Source organism: Anas acuta, chromosome 3, assembly GCF_963932015.1.
Source record: "Anas acuta chromosome 3, bAnaAcu1.1, whole genome shotgun sequence".
Lineage (NCBI taxonomy): Eukaryota > Metazoa > Chordata > Aves > Anseriformes > Anatidae > Anas > Anas acuta.
The window spans coordinates 45,049,038-45,071,760 of NC_088981.1; the positions used below are offsets into that span (position 1 = coordinate 45,049,038).

Consider the following 22,723-nt stretch of genomic DNA (forward strand, 5'->3'; position numbering starts at 1 on the left):
ATTTGTCCTTAGCTTACAAAAAACACCAAACCAAAAACACCTATAAAGAAAATAAAAAATGCATTTGGCATTTCTGAAACGAACAGTAAGCTTTGTCATCATCAAGCAAGCTCTGTAGTTGAGATTCAACTCCTGCAGCCCAGTAAGTGCTAAAAACAAGTTGAAGTTGGGTCTTATCTATAACCAAACCAAATTATCCAAGAATGCATTATTTCCTGGAGAAAAGGCTGGGCTTTGCTAAAATGCAAACAAAGAAGAAAAACCTCATTTATCATCAGCACCCAATTCACCTGTCAGTAACAGAAGTTATGATCCCAATAATGTTTTCTGAACAGCTAGATATATAGCCTAAATAAGGACTATAATGCCCAAACAGCCCACAGCTAAGGGGAAACAGTCATTTATGAGGAAATATTTGGTCAGATGCACTGCAGTTTTTCATTTGCTTAAAAATAATAATAATAAAAATGAAGTAGAACACATTACTGCACTGCAAAAAACTGAGACAGGCACAGCAGACATAGGCTCTCTCTTTTTTTTTTTTTAATATTCTGTCAGCAACAGCACAGACATATAAATGATATGGGACTGTCAACTATAGCTTAGGCCTGAGTTTTTTTTTTACTCCTGGAAATCCTAGGATTAGTTACAGAAATTACAAGGTATGAGTGTTTCACAGTGTGTGCTTCTGAACCGATGTAGTTTGCCAGTTACTATTAAGAAACTTAGTTGAACTAATAAGGGTAAAGAATATGAAATGTTGTTGATCAAGACTGTATTTTTTGCCCCCCCTCCCCCCCGCTGAATCATAAACCATCTGACAATTCAGACTGATACTCAATAACCCTATTCAGTCTGGTGTTAATCACTTTATGAATCACCATGAGGAATTTGCAGGATAGTTTGGGTGTGAAACCCAAGCACACATATACATTCTCAACTGCAGTCTACACTATGAGAAGAAGAAAAAATCTTCCAGAAAACATCCAAAATTACAGGGCTTCCCAAATTTCCTAAACATTAACATTTTTGATTCAAGAAGTCTCAAAAATACAACTTAGCCAGCACAACAGCTTTATTTTGCAACTTGAAGTATTATACACAATTCAGTAAAATCCCACAGGAGGAACAGCACAGAGACGTACCACCTTTTGGCATTTCCTAATTGAGAGCCAAAGTGCAAGGTCTCCAATTAGCTCCCAAGGTAAGAGAACACCACACTGCTGTTAACAAAAGTCATGTTAACATTTAAAATATTAATCAGTTATTTAAAGGCCACATCTTCAAATGCAATTAGAAATCATTTAAATAAAATTTTAGCTTCTTTTGGTATGACAAACTGCTAGATATCCTACAGCTAACAGGCAACAGTATCATGGTTTCCCAAGACATGTTAAAACACAAATAGCACTGTCTCTACATTTTTTCATATACCTTAAAAATGAATGCCAGAAATCAATTGTTCCCAAGTGTTCAAGTGGAATTTTACATCCTTCAGACATGCTGTTACTTCCCTTAAAAAAAGATCAAACAGAAACGACCTTTTTACATGTAGTATCTTGAGGCACAGGTTCCCCCAAAGTTTAAGTAAATTTTACACAGGGTGTACCATTTTTTACAACATCGCTTTAATTTGAAGTCTATGAGTCTATGGCACATTGATTTTTTGGGGTTAAAAAAAATTCTCATCTGCTACAACATGGCACAAAGTTAGAAGTTAACATGGTGACTAAGTATTCTGATGCTTTTTGCTGGCTTATTTTGGGGTGCACATAAATAAAAGGCACACTTTTCCCCCCTCCGCTCATTATTTATGTACTGTACAAGCCTAACTTTCCAGCACTGCTCCATGCCTGCTGGCCCAGTGCAAGAAAGATCCAAGTCAGCATCCAAAGCTAGTAGCAGCTCTATATGCTTAACCAATGGCTTTAGTTTAGCATGCTACTTCTGAGGTGGCCATTGATGAGAGGCCAATGGTTTTCCTGAAAAATAAAAAATTAAAAAAAAAAATTATTAAGTCTACAAAAATGATTAAGTTATTTATATTCATGTACATGTATATTTTCCAAACGTGTTCACAATGTTCAGAAAGTGCACATTTCGAAGTCTAGTTTCAGTATTTTAAATGTCCATGACCTATATATTATAGCAGCGCCGTGCACAATAGTATTGTTAAGGAACTGTCAATGTTTCCATTACTGACCCTGTTTTGCAAAACTACAATGAAAATACAGAAATTTGCTCTTAGCTAGAACTTAGTGTCAATAATATCTTCGGTATCGTATTTTTAATTTTTTGGATTTACTTCCGTACAGCAGTTAGAATCTGAAAAACAGACAGTTAGTGGTTTCACTTTTTGGCGCTCGCTCGTTTTCGTACAAGGATTTTCAAGAATGAAAGTGTGCTTACAGCAAAGGAAGAGCCCTCAATAACAAAAGCTCCACAAATCATTACCACACTACTAAAAACACAACAAAAAAATCAGGAAGATTTAGTTAATGATTTGTGGATCCTTCCAGAATTACTTTTCATGATTTAACAACCAGTAACATCAATGAAATTATCATACATAACAGCTTAGGTCTTGCCATCAATGGTCTAACAAACGTATCTAAACAAGAATATTTGGAGTTAAGACTAGTACTAAATTTAGCTCCTAAATTTAGCTAAATTTAGATTTGAGAGTTCAGATATGCTTAACTTGATACGCCTTTAAAAAGAAGTCTGACTTTCAGAAAAGTCTGAAGAACTGTAGTTTCAAGTAAGTCTGGAGCAACTAGGTATTGTGGCTAGATTTACCATAAGTATATGACATGCTGACTCGAAAAAACTGTGTTAAAAACTACCAGAAGTTTGAAGCACTACCTCTGAAGGTTCTTGCTTTGGTTATCTCTTTTAAAAAAAAAAAAAAAAAGAAAAAAAAAGTTCATTATAAAGCCATATGCCTCTGTGTAGATGTTCTCTGATGCATTGCTTTTTATTATGCCCATTGCCAGCAATGGACATTCTGCTTGGAAAATCCAACTCCTGTTGTAATAGGTTTGGCTGAACCAAATGAAGAAAATAATTATAATATCAGACTCAAATAGGAACACAGTTTCATTTAGTTCTGGTTAAGAATATTTAAAAGCCCTCTCCAACTACAGTCTTTTTGAAACAAGGCACAAATAGGGAGTGGACGTTCCAGCAAGTGATTGTCTGAAATTAACAGTCCACAGCAGTCTTCTTGTCCAGCACAATGAAACGTTTTTGCTGTTCAGTTCTATGCCACATCTTCTAGATAATCTGCAACATCACTTAATTGAGAAATGGTGTGGTCTTGTGTGATGTCTTCAAGCTAGAAAAATCAATGAAATCACAAACTCAGAAAGCACAGAAAAAAAAAACAAGCATAATTTCATATAGTCCTTCATATTATCACCCCATCCTCTTGGCCTCAAGCTCTTTCACCAGGACTTTAACACCTTCAGGAGGTGCTTAGATAGATCCTGAGATAAAGGGATAAAGCATTCCTTTGCTGGATACTAACTCAGTCTTAAATCCATTTTATTTGCCTTGAAATAGAGTGGGTTGTGCTACTGAACAATTTTGTTGTTGCATTTTTTTTTGGTTTGTTTGTTTTTAAATCAGTATAGTATCTAACATGATACTAGGTATAAAAATACGAAGTATAATAGATAATACAACTTCAACACATAACTTTGGAATATATAACAGTACATTCTTTCACAAGGGATTAAAAACTAAAAACACAAGATGAGAAGAGTATGAAGAAAAAATTTAAAAGAATCATACTTTATCACTGGCATTCAAGTCTTCTGTTTCAACAGAAATTTCATCTATTTCTTCGCCAATACTGATATCACTTTTCTCTGAGCGATGGCTAGTACTAGAAAGAAAACCATAATTAAAACTTTCTTTTCAAACATCCAAGCATTACATTCATCTTCATATAATTTATACTTGACATTTGATTTTGATTTCACTCCTTAGCAAGTTAAATATGAAGTTATTAAAAAAAAAAGCAATAATCAGAGTCCTTCTACCTAGATGAAGCCATGATAAATACTGGCTTAAGCCTGTAATCCTGCAGTTTACAACACTAATATCTTTGCATTAGAAGGATGAAGCTCTTAAATATTACTGACTATTCATAAAGCTTTATTTTATACTGGAATAATTCAGCATTCACCCTATTAATTCGCTAATATCATTAGTTAAAATGTTAAAACATTGCCAAGTACATGGTTCAAGAAAAGAACTTCCATTGAAAAAGCAACTTAAAGTTAGAGAGCATCTTAAAGTTAGCACCTGGCTTTTAAGTTTATTTTTAATTGAAATTTAAAGGAGTTCAGAGATACTAGCAGAGTCCAGCAATCGTGACTGGCTGAAATATTATGGAAATAATGTAAATATATCAATGGATATATATATATGTTTATAGTGTTTGAAATATTAAGTTACTGCAATAACATCTCTTACCTGTTGAAGTCATCAGCATACTCATCGTCATCTCCGTTTCCTATAGAATTTTTAAAGGGTATTAATCAAACAAGTTTTCTTTTTCATAAAATGCAAAAGAAGAATCTATTCCTGCACTGAGACACATATTTTTATGGCCAGCAATAGTGGGAACAGATCAAACTACTTATGCAGATTAGGAAGAGAAGCCGAGTTTATGTTTGTGATTAATCTCCATCTCTTTCACACTGAAATAATTCTTTGAAATCAGACACGAACTTCCAGAATATTGGCAGTGTTGCTGAAGACAAAATTTAAACACTTAGCAGCTGTATTTGGAGCCAATTGATATTTCTCCCATCACATCTAATTGCTGCTGCTAAAGCGTTCAGGACAATTTTCAAAAGGTGTGGAGGGCAAGTAAATATGCCACTGAAAAACAGCAAGACTTGTCTGGTTATTTATTTTTTTTTAAACAGATGTAAAATCCTTATTTTATTAGAAACAGAGACGCTTGATATTAGAAAATGTATGCATGGAATGGATCAAACTTTTGCTGCATGGGTGAAACACTGATTTGCACACAAAACTCAGGTTCTCACTTCTCTGTATTCCTTCATATGGAACCTTGCTCCTAATTCCAGCAAGTCTCACAATTGTGTTCAATAGAATAACAGAAGCTGAAAATCGTAGTTCAATATGTATTTTTCAGTTTCTCAGATTCCTCTATAAAGCTGTGCCAGAATTTAGGGTTTGAAATATCAGAGCTTGTGTTGCTTCTACTTGCCTAATTCTAAAGATCCCAGTTTTGCATTCACCAACCGCAGGTCTTTCAAAACGGGATTTCTATTCAAATCTGTAAGAAAACCAAACCATTTATAACAGAAATTTGGCTTGTGACTCTAATAAATTCCCACTTAAACATACCCATCAACCATTTATAGAAAGCGGTCTTTTATAATAACCTTATATAATTTATATATATATATCATATATATATAGCATGACAATATTGCATTCAGTTTTCAGGTTTGAACTGTGCTAACATTTAAAGACATGAGCAACAAACACAGACAATATTCCAATATTCAGGAGCAGGTTTTACAAATATCCTTAAGTGTCTCCAAGGAACTTGTGCAAATAACAGTAGTAGAAAGGACCTAAGTAATTTCAGTTAAAAATGAACCATAGGATTTTATACTCCTGAAAACTGTTTTACACAAAAAAAAAGGACTTTAGGAAAAATTTTGCTCTATTATGCTACCACCCGGGTATTACATAAACAGTATGCCATCACTCAGTGAAATAAGCATGACTGTAAAGCATGTTACAGCCAGCAGGGGGCCACATAAAGTCAACTTACATTATACTTGTATCTAAATGTACAGACCTTCATTGTGTTATGGGAAGTATCTCCTACATTCAACAAAACACAAAACCACACAAAAGCTTACCATCAGGCTCCTTTAGCAAAGGTGCACCAGTCAAGGAACTTAACCCACTTTTCAGAGGCGGTGCATCAGAAAGGGATGCTAGACCTCCTGCTTTATTGGTTTCAGCTTTCCTAAAACAAACCAAATAAACAAGTATTCCGGAGTGCTACAAAATGCCTACAGAGACTTTCTCCATGCAAAGACTTCTACCTGATTTCTTTCATCGCAGACAGACCTCCTGCACCTATATCAGCATCATCATTTATATATTTTTTATCAAGGAGCCTTTTATTATCCCCATGGATAAACACAGCCAAAAGAAGAAAGATTCAAATGTAAATCAGTATTTAAATCAGCTTGTTTTACAATTAAAAGATTACGTCTAATAAAACTATTAATCCCAACAGCAATCAGTCCACAGAATGAAAACCCTCTGTTACGGCATGATGGATCTCATCACCGTCAGTTAAAGTTTACTTGGTTATTACACATTCCATTCATATATTCAAAGTGCCAAGTTCAAATAGTTCTTACAAATAAAGAAAGACTATTATTAAAAATGAGATCGATATTTTCACATTTAATATTACTGGAACTCTTATTCTGACTGCATTCCTATTAAGAATGAACAACATAATTTAAATTGTTCATTATACCTAGACGACCAAAATGCCATGTATTTTACCACTTAAATTTTCAACAACAGGTCAGAGACTGAGGGCGAGTGAAAATCTATTAGTCAGTAGACTGTGACTCTACTACAGATGTAATTTGAAAATCGTTTTTTCTGTAGGAAGTTTCTCCACTAAGAAAATCCTCATTTTAATCAATAATAAAGAGTCTTTTTTTCTTGTATGGTTCTTTTTAGTAGGCACTAAAGAAAGATACCCACAGAGTTAATTTGCCCTGTGATATGAAAATGCTTGAACAATGAGAAATGGGTATTACCCAGATGTTCAGTCTTCTGTGCTTCTACCACCTGGCCACTGCATCAACAAATAACCTAAGAAACACTTCTACCATGACCTGCAAATATAATAATTTGCAGTAATTCCTATTTTATTTTTAGTTCAATAACAATCTCTGGTTCAATATCTGAAGGACTGAATTCCTTTAATAGTTCATTTTAAAGATTAAGTTCAATTATTTGATTTTTAATATTACAAATTATCATTTAAACATGCTTAATGGCAACGTAACCACATGCTACAAAGGTTAGGTTTTGGTTAACAGCTACTTAACCATGTTATTGAATATGGAACAGTAAACGTACTCAAGATGCAGTTTTAATCCTGCTATTTCCAATAAGAAAAAGAAAAGAACTACCATCATAGGGTTATTTGTAACACACAGTATTATCCACAGAAAAAAATCACTGCTTTTTGAGAAAAAGCAATTCTGCTCTTTGTAGACATCCAATTACCCATGGCCAAAGGGAATGGCAGAAAGATGCAACAGGGGAGGGTCAGTCTGGGTGTTAGGAAAAGGGTCTGCCCCGAGAGTGTGGTCAGGCACTGGGACAAGCTCCCCATGGCAGTGGGCATGGCACGGAGCCTGCTAGAGTTCAGGAAGTGTTTTGGCAATGCTCAGACATCTGGTCTTATTTTTGGGTGGTCCTGTGTGGAGACGGGAGTTGGACTTTACAATCCTTGCGGGGCCCTTTCTGCTCAGGATATTCTATGATTCTAACTAAAAATGAATCAGTAATCTTTCTCAAACAGTCCATTCATCTTTTGGAAAGAAACCTAGCATGATTACTTTGTGATGTACCCAAACAATCCTGTTTCAAGGGTAAGTATTCACTGTGTCACAAATACAAAAAGGTTTATACTGTTCTGCCCACTATCAGTGTAGCCTGGGAAAAGGTGAACTTGAGGAGGGCTACTGTGAAACAGACTTGCAAATGTTACTACAGCCTCTTCTGGTAGCCCCTACCATGCTAGGACAATCCTCCAATTGTTAGAAAAATTGTCCAATTACTAAAGCACATCAGAAGAACACCATAAAACAATCTTCTAGCACTTCTCAATATAGTTAAACTAAGCTCCAAAAGAATCACAACTCTGCAGTGATAATGAAAAGATAAACTGTAGAGTTTTATAAAAAAAGAAACAGTTGCACAGTTCAATCACTAGCTATTCTTTCAAATGGTATTTTTCAGTAATCAGACAGCCACAGTAGACCAATTAAAAATGCCCTTCATAAACATCTGCAAAATTAACATATGCAGGAAGAGTAACAATTTGCTGAAAACAGATCTGCACACAAAAGGTGCTGCAGTGTGAAGAGGAAATCCTCAGCTGTGAAAAAGCTTTCCTTATGCTTACTGTTTACACATTCACCAGATGTTTTGTACTCCTTGCGAGCTTGTACAGATATCCAAAACACCATCCCTCTCATTGTTGATGTCTTTTAGTGCTGGTCACAGCTGCAGCTCTGCTGCAGGAAGAAACACTGGTGTCTGTACCTCATGTGTTCATTCCACCAAAGTAATAGCCTGGGGACATTACACAGCTTAACTGATGCACCTTAAAATGATAGAGGTTTTTCTCTCAGGTACATTCAAGAGATCACACTTGACACAGTGCATTTCAGAAAAAAAATACTTCAGAACAGATCTGAACACTTGCACTTACAAAGTATGAATAATCAAACATCAACTAGCTCTTGAAGGTCTGCAAGAATATTAAGCACAAGAAACCTAAATCAAGTAGAGAGTCCAAGTCACTTACCAGCCGTAAGTTCTTTCTGGTTTGGGTATAGGATCGTCAAAAAAAGAATCTCCCTCTACATCATCTTCATCCATACCTGGGTCACTTTTTTCTTTGGTATTTAAGTCTTTGTTTTGCAACTGAGGATCTAGTTTTGTTTCGTTAGGTAGGAAATGAATGCTTCTTTTGCTTGCTTCCCCTGATGAGACGCTTGTATCACTTTGAGTGCTTTCGGCAACCTTGAAAGATAAAGAAAACAGACTTCACTGAAAGGAAAAGTAATTTCTCTTGAAGAAAACCCATACAAACTTATTTCTTAAAATATTGTAAGCAGTTGCATAATATATACCAACCGACATTGGTTATTTCAATTTTATTAGTACTCCTCTGCAATCATCAGATATCATACAACAGAAAAAAGCTTTTCTTTTTTTTTTTTAACCATTGCTGCCTTTAAAAAAAATTTGTTCCACCCTCTGCATAGCTTTTCTATCTAGATGAGCTCTATTATAAGAGCAACTTATTTTGAAAGATGTCACTCATCAGAAAAGGCAATCTACGCACATGCTGCTTCTAAAGTTCCAGCTTTGAATACTTAGGTTTTTTTTAAAGTGTGAAAGTTAAGTGAAACTTTCTTAATGTTATTTTGCAACTTCTTTATAAAAAATGCTATTGAATTAAAGCTATCATCTTCAAAATAAATTAAACTTATGCAAATTATACCATCTTAAAAATAAATAAATAAATGTAGAAGGCTAAAGTAGTCAATTCAAAACGTAGTCCATGGAAGTTGAAAAAGGCCTACCAAGATTGTATTACCTCAGTCACAGAACCACATTTGATTGCTAGCAGCAGCTCAGTTCTTCCAGGAAAAGAAGTAGTACTTACACCTGCAAGTGGTAGTTACAATTTTCTAATTCCCTGTCCCTGAGACACGGAATTGCTGAAAATTAAGAGTTTAGCAATACCCTGATCAGAGTAAGAGGGAAGTTACAGCCACTTTTCTCTTTTGGGCCCTGAGGGAGTGAGCTGCTTCTATCTTACCTGAAAAACTGGGAGCACAACAGTTGATTTTTGCTTGAATTCATATATCCTAAAGCTTTATTAAAGGGAAATAACTACTTTCAAATTGTAGCGGTAAGCTAAGCATGACTAATGGTTCAATGAGCAACATGCCTACTTTGGGTTTCAGTCTAATGTTGTTAATAAGATAAATCAGAATGTGGTTTCACACTTGCACTTAAACAAATGTCATTCTTTCTGCTGCCAGGAGCTGTGGTCTTGGTTTCTTCTTACACGATCCCTTCTATGACACCTATTGGCTGCTGAGTCACAACCAGAGCCAATTCAGCTCAGATTTGCTGAAAATCCACCAGAAAATTTCAGTTTTCCAACAGGAAACCTACATTGTTCAGCTAACTTTCACCTTGTTACAGCCGGGACTTGCTAACATTTCTTCCTCCTGCATTACTTTTACCCCAAGTATGGTGCGCAGGCATAATATTCTTCCATTATGCTGCCAAAGAGTGAGAGAACCAGGAAAACTGAAGAACTGTAGTCCCATTAAGATATCTACTACTTATTCTTAGAGATTAACTTGTCCAAACAAGAGCTGTTGCTGTTTTTTTTGTTTGTTTTTAAACCAGATATCGATACAGAAACTAACTGTTGCCTCTTTCTGAGAGAAGATATTTTCACCGAGGATTTTGGAATACATCATGAAAAGCATTTTGAGCACATTTGTCTGTCTCCCACTTCAATGGAATTACGATGCACTTGCAAAAGAAGATTGGTATAAAAAGCACAATCATAAATACCAACTTGTTGGAACTAATATTCTACTTGGAAACTCATCACATTAGAAAGAGCATGTAAATTAAAATGTTCTGATCACCACCTCAGCTGCCGCTGCATGCCAAAATATAGGGCCTACTCTGTAAGAAGCCTTGATCCATTCTTTTTGCTGCTCAGAAACAACTTGTATATTATTTCTTCCTCTAAAGAAATGTCTAAACCATAGGCTAACATATTCTCTTTTCGGGCATTTTACCGGCTCAGCCACCTAATCCAAACACTTCTTCCATTTACAAAATCTTAAGCATCTGAGCACAGAATGAAAATACTAATAGTAGAGAGAAATGGAGAAAAATCCACTGATCATTTAAGTGAATGAAATTGTACCTGGAGTTCCAGAAGTCCTAACTTCCACTTCTCCTGTATGCTATATAGCTTTGTCATTCTATTTAAATAATCTTACCTTACTTGGTATGGGGTGTGTATTTGATCTTCCATCTGATGATTTTGATGTGGAGCACAGGCTATCACTTAGAACTGGAGCAATCTAAAACATTTCACACAAATACTTACTCAAATATATTGGTTCATGCCATAATACCATCATACTGTAAGCATGTTGTGACACTGTGCTGATATGCTAGGAAGTCTATGACAACTGCTTCTAAATTTAAGCTTTGGTCAACTGCATCTCAGGTACACAGGATTTTCTTTCAAACCACAATCACTACAGACACTAATAAAATGCTATTTGTTGGATTTAATTCATTTAATTAACAACTTCTTATTATACTATATTAAAATATTACTCTCACTGCTATCAGCTAATTCAGTACTTCCATATATTTATTTTTTAAATTATATATTTGTCTTAAAAAGAGCTATAAAGCTTTGGCAAAACCAGTTTTTATCTTAATAAGACCTGAAAAGTCTAGAAGTACACCAAGGATAAAAAAAAAACATATAACAGCTAAAGATGTTATCTAACCACACAAGAAATAGGAAAAAAAGTGGCAAAAAAGTTTGCATAATTTTTCCAGATTCACTCTGTGCTAGTATGTTGCTGCAGAATATTAGTTAAGGGGTGGTTTAGAAGTAACAGAATAGTGGTAGTCATGTTTCTGCAATAAGCTATGTTGAAAGCTTTTCATTCCACACTAACCGTATAGTAAAGACTTGAAACAATTCAAGTTAGCCAAGTGCTCTTAATTTCATTTTTTTTCCTTTTTTTCTTTTTTTAACTGAAATGAAAATAAAGGATTACGAAAAAAGAAATTACATATAGCTACTTACTTCTCCGCTGCCTGAAATCTTTTTCTGCTGACATTTTTTAACAACCTCCAGCAACAGGGGACCACCCACAGTACCTTCTGCTTCTGTAATTCCCAGGTCTCGAGCTAAGTTTTCTCGACCATCCAGGCCATTTAACTAGAGAAAAAAAATAAAAGTAACTCACAACACAGAAATAACTGTCTGAAAACACTACATATATTTTCTATTAACTCCTAAAGCTTGTTGGTCTTATTTAAAAAATAACAATAATCTGAATAATCAGTCATTATTAAGACTTCCTGTGGCACGTAGAATAAAGTGATAGCCTATTTAAATAATTTACTTCTGATCTGTTATGTGAATTTATCACTGACCATCTGAAGTTGTTTTAAATACAGAAACACTGGCCAAACACACTGAAACACAGAGTATAAGACAATGCAATACACTGCTCAGAGTCAGGGACTAGTACAGGAAGGCAAAGTAAAACCTTTCAGCATTATACACAGCAGTCTTGGCCAATTTGCTTAACTTTGGCCAAGTTTCAGAAAAACATTGCAACAGCTGAAGACAATGCTTTTGTTAGAAAAAGAAAGCATTTCAAAGAGCATAAGATGCCTTCATGCTGCAAACAAAGCACTCCTCCCAACAGCAAGTAGCAACATGAGAGAAAGCATGACTGTTTCTGTTTGGTAGCATGAATCTGAATCTTGGCACAGATGTGTCCTAATGTAATAAATACAGCTAAAGATTATTTGGCAAAGAACAAGAGTGTATAGGATTTTATATGGTTAAGCACCTAAAAAGACACATCGACTTCTGAGAAACAGCAAAATGATTTTTTTAATTACAACACCAGTTGATTTAAACTGTACTCAGTGCATTTCCGCAGTATTTTTTTCCTAAAACAATTAAATTAGTATCCAATTCAAATGACAAAAAAAGAAAATCGCTGTTTAAATAAGAAGTCAATGAATAGATTTTATTTTTTAAAAATAAACTATTTAAAGTGAAAATAACAATAAAAACAAGCATTTGAAATGTAAAGAAAAATTCTTCAGTTAAGTCAAACTGTTTCAAACCCAAAATTTACTACAAAAATGTTTGTATCACGAAGAGACAACAAAATACACATAACAGAAAAACGACCTCAGTATCAAAAACCTAAAAACAATCACTTCATAACAGTTCATTGTTTCAGTGAAATTTCTCTCAGAGTAGATTACTGACTTTATTTAAACCTTCATGTAACAATATTAAGTCAATAATATGACACTGTGAGATTACCAACAAAAAAGGTTGCAGTATTCTGTCATATATACTCTTCTACGGTTTCACAAAAGGTTTTTTTTGTTTGTTTGTTTTTTAACTTAAACTTAACATGTTGCCGAGCATTGACTTTTGAAAGGCAAGGATCATTCTTATTGGCATGTTTTCCTGGGAAATCTACGGCAATGCATACCTTTTGTAGACTAAATATAAAAAATTTTAGACTAAACACAAGCGATTGGCTTAAACAAATCTACCATAGCTTCTGCATTCAGTGCCGTGCACTCCAAACAATCAGCATATCGTACAAGTAAAACAGTGTATCTTACTGTGCTTGATTCAGGCTGAAAAACAGCCAGCGTAAAATCAAGATTGAAAAAACGTAGAAATTCTGCAACAAGACCTGCAACCAAGCGACCTAAAAAGTAAATGAGAAAAGTAAAAATACACCAGACAGCAACAATTCTTATTTCAAAAATATAGCACGTATATGGCTTCAGGATGAACATCTATGTTGAATCAACACTTCTACAGGTATCATTTAGACATTCAGCAAGCTACCATCCCACAGTTGACTACACAAACTCACATCACATCCACTTCATAATTCATGTGCTAATTCCCTAATCTCTATCTCAGCCGTCGTATCTGAATTATTTGAAGTCAGCAATACTGCAGGAGCATAAATAGAGATAGCTTACAAAACTCAGCTTTAAAGATTATTTTTTGTTTTTTAAACGTTCAGTGGCATTAAAAACGTTGTTTTGGCTCCTCTCCTATGTTGCAGGAATAACAGACGAAAACACGACAGACACCGGTATGGTCAGATCACACTCTCCCTTTATTACCCGAATAGCCTGACTTTTGTAGCAAACTTAACAGGGGCGGACAATATCTCACACAAGATTATTGGTAAAAAGCACTCAGACAAACAACTGCAAGAAAACAACCCCACCTGCAAGAAAACAACCCCCTCGTGATCAGCAGTCACGTAGATCTTGTCCTTGAAGCCAGCTGCTGGCAACAATATTTTTTAAATTCCTCAATCAGGCGATGTGGGAACATTGTCATGGGAGCTTCTCATAGTCGTCCTGGTAGCTTGTTTTGCTCAGCTGCAGCAAGTCATGGCCTCCTTGCTGTTTCAAAAATCCCTCAACACTCCTATATATGTTCACTACCGTACCTCTACAGTCTGTGTTCATTGCTTACTGTCTAGAAGGGCTTTATTGAGATAGCAAAATCACAACTCAACATGAAATAGTAACGTAAATGCATTAGTCACCTCAGTTAAAAATACAGCTTCAGCAACATTAAAAATTCTAGACTGTATTCTATTCTGGAGTAGTAATACATTTATCTCACAGGAATAAACACATACTTAAGCATCAAGATAGTACTGCTAATAGAAGATTTAATCCTTTGTTTACTATTTTATTATTTTGAGAGGCATAGTAATCAAAGAACTTACCATCTTTTGTACTCAAAAAATTTTTCAAGCTTTCATTTACCAAAGGTGTTTTGTTCTGTCAAAAAGCAAAAACCAAATGGTAATTAACAATATCCTTGTACTTCTAAAAAGTTGTTAAAAATCACAGCAAGTGGTTGTTTTGGTGTATACTACTCCATATAATGCCTGTCACATGTAATACACTGTACCAAAATCTACCTTTCTGTTGATTCTACTGTCTCTTGATTTTACTATCTATAAGTTATTCTGATCAACTAGACAGAAGCAATATAAAAGCAGCAGACGATTACTTAAAGCTATAGTTTTACAGTAAAGTCTATATGACAATTCCTATTTCTAAATATTGGGAAACACCCTGATGGTCCCTGCTTTGTTTCCTTTATGCTCTTATGAATATATAATTTTCTCTTGATACATTTGACAAACATAATGTATTAAAGCTATTATTTTTAATTCAGAACTACATTAATAACTGTCAGGAAGGCTGAACTGAAAACACTTCTTTGAATTCTCTTACCTCCACTTTCTCTTGTTCTTCTAGTGCCAAAAAAACAGCTGCTCGCAACTCTGCCTGCCAAATAAAAGAAAAAGAGGAATGGCATTTCCACAAGCACTGTTTTCCCTATGCAAATAGAATGCAAAGAGCTGGCAAGTATCTTAACATCTATTTGTTTCTCCTCAAGCAACTTGGCATTGATTGTAATCTACATCAGTGCAATTAAGACACTTAAGATTGCAGGCAATGTGACTCGAGGGTGAGAAAGTTTGAGAAAGTTTCCAGAGAAGCAATGGGGTGTGTATATGTGAGGGGAGGATTCGATACAAGACTTCCTGAATTATTTCTTTGTGCTCAAAAAGATTCCAGATTACCTGTATTACCTCCTGTTACCTTTGTCTGAGAGTTAGAAATCCAGCTTTTTCATGCAGCTTTGAAACACCTACCCTTAATTTACAATTCTTTCAGGAAAGACAAACAAATAGCTTATGATAATACATTTTAAAAAGTTAATGTTAAAATATACAAATTCCTATTATTTCTCATCAGATCACACACAAATAACCAGCATTTCTCAAGGAAAAGAACATGATTCCAGCCATTCAAATACTTCTGTACTGAGGTTTTGCCTGACTTTGAGGCAATGTCAAGGATCACAATTCTTCTAAAGAAGGCTTTGAATGTTTAAGCTTAAGTCTATTTTTTAAACACTGAGTTTCTCTGCTTCTTTCACTAAACATACTAAACAAACACAAACATTATTACATTTGATGTAGTTTACCACTTTAATCAACCCTTAATTGGACATTTTTAAGCAGACAGATTACACTGCATCAAATATAAAGGACTGAGTTACTCTATATGTCATTTTGATCAAGAGCAAAGAAGAAAGATTTGCAAAGAAAGACCAATTTCCATAACTAAAATTAAGAACATTTTGAAGAGTGCCTAGTTTTTCTCATGTATATTAGGAAAGGAAAGTCAACTTAGAAGTAACTCCCTTTGGACACCTTTCTAAAGGAAAGAGTCATGCAAAAAAATGTGAAAGATTTCTCATCAGAAGAAGAGTAAAATGCTCATCAGTTGTATGCAATGGCCATATACAGCAATTCATTTTTTTTTTCCATGTGCTGAGGTACAGCATCCAATCAGCAAATAATCTTAGAAGCTATTAAATTCAATACTATTCTTACAAAATCAGTTTACATTTTACATTCTTACCAACTGCTAAAAAAGATGTTTAATTAATGTTATGCTTTAATTAAAAAAATAAATAAATAAATTCACCTCAGAGGTCTGCAAATAGCCTGCTGGAGGTGCAAAACTCTCCTTCTGCAAGGTTGCATTCAACATTGTTAACAATAATGCACTCATGAGAACATGGTGCAGTTCAGTACATGCTTAGGGCAGTGAATAACTATAGCGTAAGATTTCACATGGTAAAAGAATGCATTACTACTGAGATAACTGTTCATGGATCTTCCAGACAAAGTGCAGTGCTGTGTTGCTGCCATCTGCTCCAGTGCTGTGAAACCACTCCACAGATGCACAGGCTCAGACAACCTTTTGCACACATGAAATTTAGCTGCTGTGAGCAGCCTCGTGCCTCACTTTCACTGTCGCCACTTCCTAACTCCAAAATAGCTGTCACATACCTTGGGAGAAACAGTGTTATCTGCCTCTGTAGAGCAGGCAAAACATCAAGCTGTCTGAAGTGATCACCCCAGGCTAAAAGCCTGTACCAGCCCCTATCCAAAGCTAGGACCAGACTGGAAAAAGCAACTTTATTACCTCTGTCCTGTCACTTCCCAGCTGCAAAGTCTGTGAGGTCCTCATCCCTAAGCAGGACCAGTAATTTCCATGACTGTCCTTTGCTTACATGGCAAACCCTTCAACACAGCAGCCCTCCCTGGCTAAGCCAGATAAACTTGCTGGCATTGTAACTGAAAAGATGAAGAATGGTAGAAAAAGAAAGATGGAGAATCCATACCACAGAGGAAGCAGTAAAAGCTTATGAGCCATAAACCCTAAATACGTGAACCTGTATTTATCATGTGCTTACTCTGGATGTCACATGCAGTCCTCATTCTCATATTCCTGAAGGCAGGATACATCCCCAAGGTTACGAGGACCATACTGATATTTAAAAGTTGAATTTCATTTCATCTGAAATCATTATAAATAGTCATATTTTATTTAACCTCTAAAAATAAGAAATAGATGTTACATAAAAAAACAAACCCATTGAGTCGAAGAAATGAAGTGATTTTTGGATATGAATTGCTTTAAGAAAAACAGGCACAAAACAGGTGTATGGTAGTGTGCAGCATACTGACCACAACAGTTAATAATTCAAAGACATTTAAAAGCATTATGCTTTTAAAATACATGGAATGTATTTTTAAAATACTAGAAGAAAGATGAGAAAACAAATATGACAATTTAACTGACCTACACATGAGCAGCTAACAGCTCGTTTAAAAAAAAAAAAAAGTATTTTTATTCTATCTTACAACACAATATCTGCCAGCACCTCAACTGTCTAGTGTTTGAACCAAATTAGCAAGAAGAGTATCAGTTGGCAAAAAAAGCATTACCAAACATATGACATTTATATTGCTTTTTCCCCTCATATTTCTAGCAATAGCAAGTTCCCGAGATGCTATAAAACTCAGGTGACAAACTTAATTTTCCAGAAGGAAATAGATTGAAAGGTATACACCAAAACAAAATAACAAAGCAATACAATAAGCAGCATAAAGGTTTTTCTTCCTTAGATTATGACCTAGTGAGAGGTGTCCCTACCCATGGCAAGGGGAGTGGAAATGGAGGATCTTTCAGACCCCTTCCAACCCAAACCATTTATGACTCCGTGATTTCATGTCAACTTCTCTGTAAGAACAATCACATGCTCCTCAAGACAGATGATCATTTGTATTTGTACAGCATGCATCACGTTTACAGTATCAATGATTATTTTCACAGAAATACAAATATCCAGAATTATATTTTATACGTTTACAGAATTCATTAGGAAGCAGTCTTATTCATCCGATTCAGTCCATTAAGTGCTATATACATGTATACAGGCAGCATATATATGTACGCAGTTCGTGTGTAGATACGCACACACACTGCAGCTTAGAGAAAAGGCTGGAAATTCTCAACTGCAAGTGGCAAACATATTTACACATATCCTAGTTTTCACAATATGACTTCATTAAATACTCCAATGCTTAAAGCCTAACGTAAATAGACAAGCCCTGAACAGTTTCACAAGTGGTCGTACAATTGTTTTTTTTTTTTTCTTTTCCAGCTAAATATTTTACATCTTTACCAATGTGTCCCCCAAATTAATTCAAAATAGGAAACTGATCGATAGTAATTCATTACAAAATCATGTTTTATGAGAGAACAAACGCACCATCAGTTCTTTGCTAAAAATTACACAGTCATTATGTGTTCCCAAATGTATAATACACTGACAGCCTGATACATTTTACCCACTGAAATCACTCCATTTTTATTCTAATCCTTCCAAAGCTGCCTATACCTGTAGTACCTCACACCTCACACCTATACTTCGGTCATGTAACTTTCTGTTTAATATATCTATTTCAGTGGAGCTCAAATTTATTAGTTAGCTTTCTAGCCTCATCCATTTTGAAAAAATGGCCAGTGCTCACCCTGAAGTATTAAAATAAACAATTGTTTCAATAATATTTAGATGTCTCTCAGTTCTACAAGCTAATAAAACATACTGACATATATACAGTAGATAAAGAAATACCACAGAGAACAACTATGTTTAGTTTAGTTTAAAAGGCTTTTTTTTTTTTTAATGCATGGTATAACCTAAACTAAAAACTAACCATTTCAGGAGACTCGTTCACCATAAGTTCTTCTGGAAGACAAAGGGCTCTTTGTCACATACCAGCAGAACAACTTCTCTAAATCATTAATGCTATCAATCAACAGACAGCCAACAAACTAGTATGTCAATTAAGGTTTACAATTAAGAAAAGAAGAGAAATCCCCGAATGAGTAGCATTAACCATAAGCCTACCAATTATTAAACAGTAACTCTCAGTAGTAAAGAGAGAGATAATCTGGCAAATAGGAGGCAGATTGTATTTTTGTAAATCATTTGCTAGTTTGCCTGGAGGATAACATACACCATATTGGATACTACACACTTTTAATATTAGAGAATAGTGAAGACTACAATAAAAAAATATTGACATGAAACTCAAGCTGTCACCAGCAGTTCAAAAACATGCATACTGCACAAAGGCAGGAATTAGGTCATACTGAGCATGTGAGCTGTAGTTTCTTAATGGGCTTATGCTTTTTTTTTTTTTTTTAAAAAAAAAAAGTTGTTACTGGCATTTTATTATCACTATATTTGATTAACACCATGCAAAAGATTTAACAGGTGGCCCAACAGGCCTGTTTTGGCACCTATCTAGACAAAAAAAGCCTCCCTACTCAAAACAGAGTTACGTGAGCTAGCAAGTTGAGGGAGGTTATTGTCCCCCTCTACTTTGCTCTTCTGAGACCCCACCTGGAGCCCCACATTCAGCTCTGGAGCCCCCAGCACAAGAAGGACATGGATGCATTAGAATGATTCCAGAGAAGGGCCATGAGGATGATCAGAAGGCTGGCTACAACAACAGGTTGAGGGAATTGGGGTTGTTCAGCCTGCAGAAGAGAAAGCTCCAGGGAGGCCTTTCAGTACCTAAAGGGAGACTACAGTAAAATTGGAGGGACCTCATCACAGGAGTATAGTGATAGGCCAAGGGGTGACTTTAAACTAAAAGGGGGTAGGTTTAGTTTAGAAATTAGGAAGAAATTCTTCACTAAGAGGGTGGTGAGGCACGGGAACAGGTTGCCCAGAGAGAAGCTGTGGATGCCCCATCCCTGGAAATGTTCAAGGCTAGGTTGGAGGGGGGCTTTGGGCAGCCTGGCCTGGTGGGAGGTGTCCCTGTATGTGGCAGGGGGTTGGAACTAGACAATCTGTAAGGTCCCTTCCAACCCAAATCATTCCATGGTTCTGTGATTATGCATTGGAAATGCAGGAGCAAAAAAATGTAATAATCACGTATTGAAAAGTATGACAACTAGCCAAATACTCAGTGGACCACATACACACACCTAACAATACTCTCATTGCCATCGACTATTTCAGTTGTTCAAATGTTTCTGATATACCTGTAACGATCTTTCACCTTTTGAAATGCTTGAAGTAGAGTTCTGAGGGTAAATGCTACGACCTTTGATTTGATATCCGAACATTTTCCCACCTTGAGCTTGCAGGAAATTCAATAGTTCTTATGCTTCAGTACCCGCATACACCAGTTATTAATGGAAGCTTCTAACTTGAAGAAGAATCCAAAGAACCAGTTTTCATATTGTTACTGACGCAAGCCCAGGCTACAGGCTTGGAAACCCACTACACCCCACTACAATGTTCTTCAACAAAGTTTCTTAACGTAGTGTTATTGATGCCCTATATGCAGGCAGCACTCCCAGGCACTTCCCAGTTTTAGAAAACCTCCAAGACACAGCTACCATGGTTCCTTTTGAGCATGGGTTGGGGGAGCTATCTTTAAACAGGACCCTCATCGAGGACCCTCGCTTAAAGCTATCCATGGGGGCTTTTTGCTACAAGTACCTGGAAGAAAATTGTGGGGAGCTGGGGGTTGGCCCCTTCTCACAGATAACTAGCTATAGGACCAGAGGGAATGGCCTCAAGTTGTGCTAGGAGAGGTTTAGGTTGGAAACGAAGAGACACTGCTGCTCAGAAAGAGTGGTTAGGCATTGGAATGAGTTGCCCAGGGCAACTCATGGCGGAGTCACCATCCCTGAGGGTGTTCAAGGAAAAGTCGGACGTGGTGCTTAGGGACATGATTTAGTGGGTGGCATTGGTAGTAGGGGGATGCTTGGACCAGACGATCTTGGACGTATTTTCCAACCCTAACGATTCTATGATCTATGAAGCTGAGAGAAACCCTCTGGACCCCATCCCACACAACTCGGCGGCAGATTATTCCCAGCGGGTTTGGCAGCAGCAGGAGATCAGCCAGAAAGCTCCTGCGGCCACGCCGTAACCACGAGCGCGACAGGGCACAGGCTCCGGGCTCCCCGCGGCGGCGGCGGCCGTGAGCTCCCCTCCCGAGCTGGGCTCCTGCTGCGGCCGGGCAGGCTCCTGCGGCCCCGGGCCTCTCCTCCCGGCCGGCCCCGGCTGCGGGCCGAGCGGCCGGGGAGCTCCGCGGCGGGAGCCGGCGGCACCGCGGGGCCGTAGGGCCGAGAGCCGGCCGCAGCCCCCCCTCCCCAACCCCATCAGCAGGGCGGCGGGGGCACCCCCCGCTCCCACCTTGATTTTGTTGAGCACCCCGCTACTCTCCAGCGTCTGCACCAGCAGGTCCCGCAGCTCCGTGTCCTCCTCCGCCGCCGCCGCCATCTTGCTTCTCCCTGACAACCGCCCAAACCGCGCTAGCGGCGGCCCGCGGCCCGCAGATTCGCCTCCGCCGCCGCGGGGGTGGTGCCGGAGCCGGCGGCGGGCCCGGGGGGGAAGGAGGCGCGGCGGGACGGGGCCGCCCTCAGCGGCAGCCCCAAGGGGGACGCAGCGGGGCCGCGGCCGCCCCGAGCCCCTCCGGCCTCAGCGCCTCGGAAACTGCGGCGGCGAACGGGCAGCGCGGCCAGCGAGGGGCGGGCGGGAAGTTCAAAGCGAGCGGCGGTAACGGCTGAGGCGGTAACGGCTGCCCCCGTAACGGCTGCTCCCTCAGGAGGTGCCGGCACCCAGGCGGGGCTGAGCGAGGCGCTTCCCACACGCTGCGGCTGCCCCTCACCCCCGCCCTCAGCTCCCTCACGGAGCCGGCACGGAAGTGTTACAAGCCAGCCCAGGGCGCTAATTTTATCAGCGGTGTGCTGCAGGTGTAGGGTAGCGTCAGAGGCGGTGGGGGTTTCAAGGCGATTTTATGTGTACAAATAAAGTCTGTGAGTCGTAATGCTTAATGTGTAGCTCTGCGTGTTGCCTTTTTATTATAATTTTTCCAGGCTGAGCTTCCTCTGAATCTTCTTCAGAAGAACTCAAATACATAATAAAGAGTTTCATAAGCTTCTTATACCCAAAGTGTAAATAAATTTGCCTCGTGGATGGAGTAAAATACCATTGGAAGCTGCTACAATTTCAGAAAACGTGCAGCAGGTGGCACTGCATGCTCTTCACTCTGCCCAATTCTTCAATGGTGCCCTAAAAATAGCAGACAGCCCCGGGGACAGGTGCCCCTACAACGCTCCTGTTCACACTGACACTGCTGAAGTCAGTCAGTCTCGGCAGTCTTGAGCTGCAGTGCAAAAATGTGTTAAAGTAAACCCAAACCACTGCTTTTTTAAAGCAGAATAGCAGTAGTTTAGATCTAATTTCGCAAACCCTGTCAGAAGCAAGACAAGTGTGGAAACATAATGCTAACACTTACCATTTTCACTCCTCCATTAAACCTTCAAATTTAATAGAAAAGTTTAGAAGGACTCAGAATTTTTCTGTTTGTAAGTTACATACAAAAATAAAATGACTATCTTACCGTATCATGTGCTGCAATAGCACAAAATAAATGTAAATGGAGAAATTACTTTTTTTTTTTTTTTAATAGACTGGGCTTTTTTAGTTGTCCTTTTATGTCTATAGGTGTGACTTTAGAAACATGGAATCAAAAAAAAAAAAAAACACAACAAAAACCACACACATGAAAAGGTTCTTTGAATGGCTCTACTTCAGTAATAAATATGTACTGTTATTGATTTAAATGGCAAGAGT

The 22,723-nt window shown here is 37.5% G+C and overlaps 1 protein-coding gene across 2 annotated transcripts; it reads right to left on the minus strand.

Annotated features, from left to right (window-relative positions):
* Positions 1–1,057: 1,057 nt before the first annotated feature.
* CEP43 (centrosomal protein 43) lies at positions 1,058–21,793 on the minus strand. 2 transcript variants are annotated; one of them, XM_068676923.1, is made up of 12 exons: positions 21,281–21,789; positions 14,926–14,979; positions 14,409–14,463; positions 13,270–13,358; positions 11,693–11,827; positions 10,863–10,946; positions 8,627–8,844; positions 5,916–6,025; positions 5,249–5,317; positions 4,483–4,522; positions 3,796–3,889; positions 1,058–3,337 (listed from the first exon to the last, which is right to left on the minus strand). In XM_068676923.1, the coding sequence occupies exons 1-12, from the start codon at positions 21,365–21,367 to the stop codon at positions 3,263–3,265; spliced, it is 1,110 nt and encodes a 369-aa protein (XP_068533024.1). In that variant the 5' UTR covers positions 21,368–21,789; the 3' UTR covers positions 1,058–3,262. The 2 variants fall into 2 exon arrangements, with proteins under 2 accessions (XP_068533024.1, XP_068533025.1); XM_068676924.1 differs by lacking the exon at positions 10,863–10,946 and having other exon boundaries at positions 21,281–21,793.
* Between the last annotated feature and the right edge of the window lie 930 nt (positions 21,794–22,723).

Coding starts and splice junctions, on each gene's coding strand:
- CEP43 (XM_068676923.1), bottom strand. CDS start 21,367: ATGGCGGCGGCGGCGGAGGAGGACACGGAGCTGCGGGACCTGCTGGTG. Junction 14,464..14,925: donor AAGAACAAGAGAAAGTGGAG/GTAAGAGAATTC, acceptor GCTTTTTGACAG/AACAAAACACCTTTGGTAAA. Junction 4,523..5,248: donor ACTGGGATCTTTAGAATTAG/GCAAGTAGAAGC, acceptor AAAATTCTATAG/GAAACGGAGATGACGATGAG.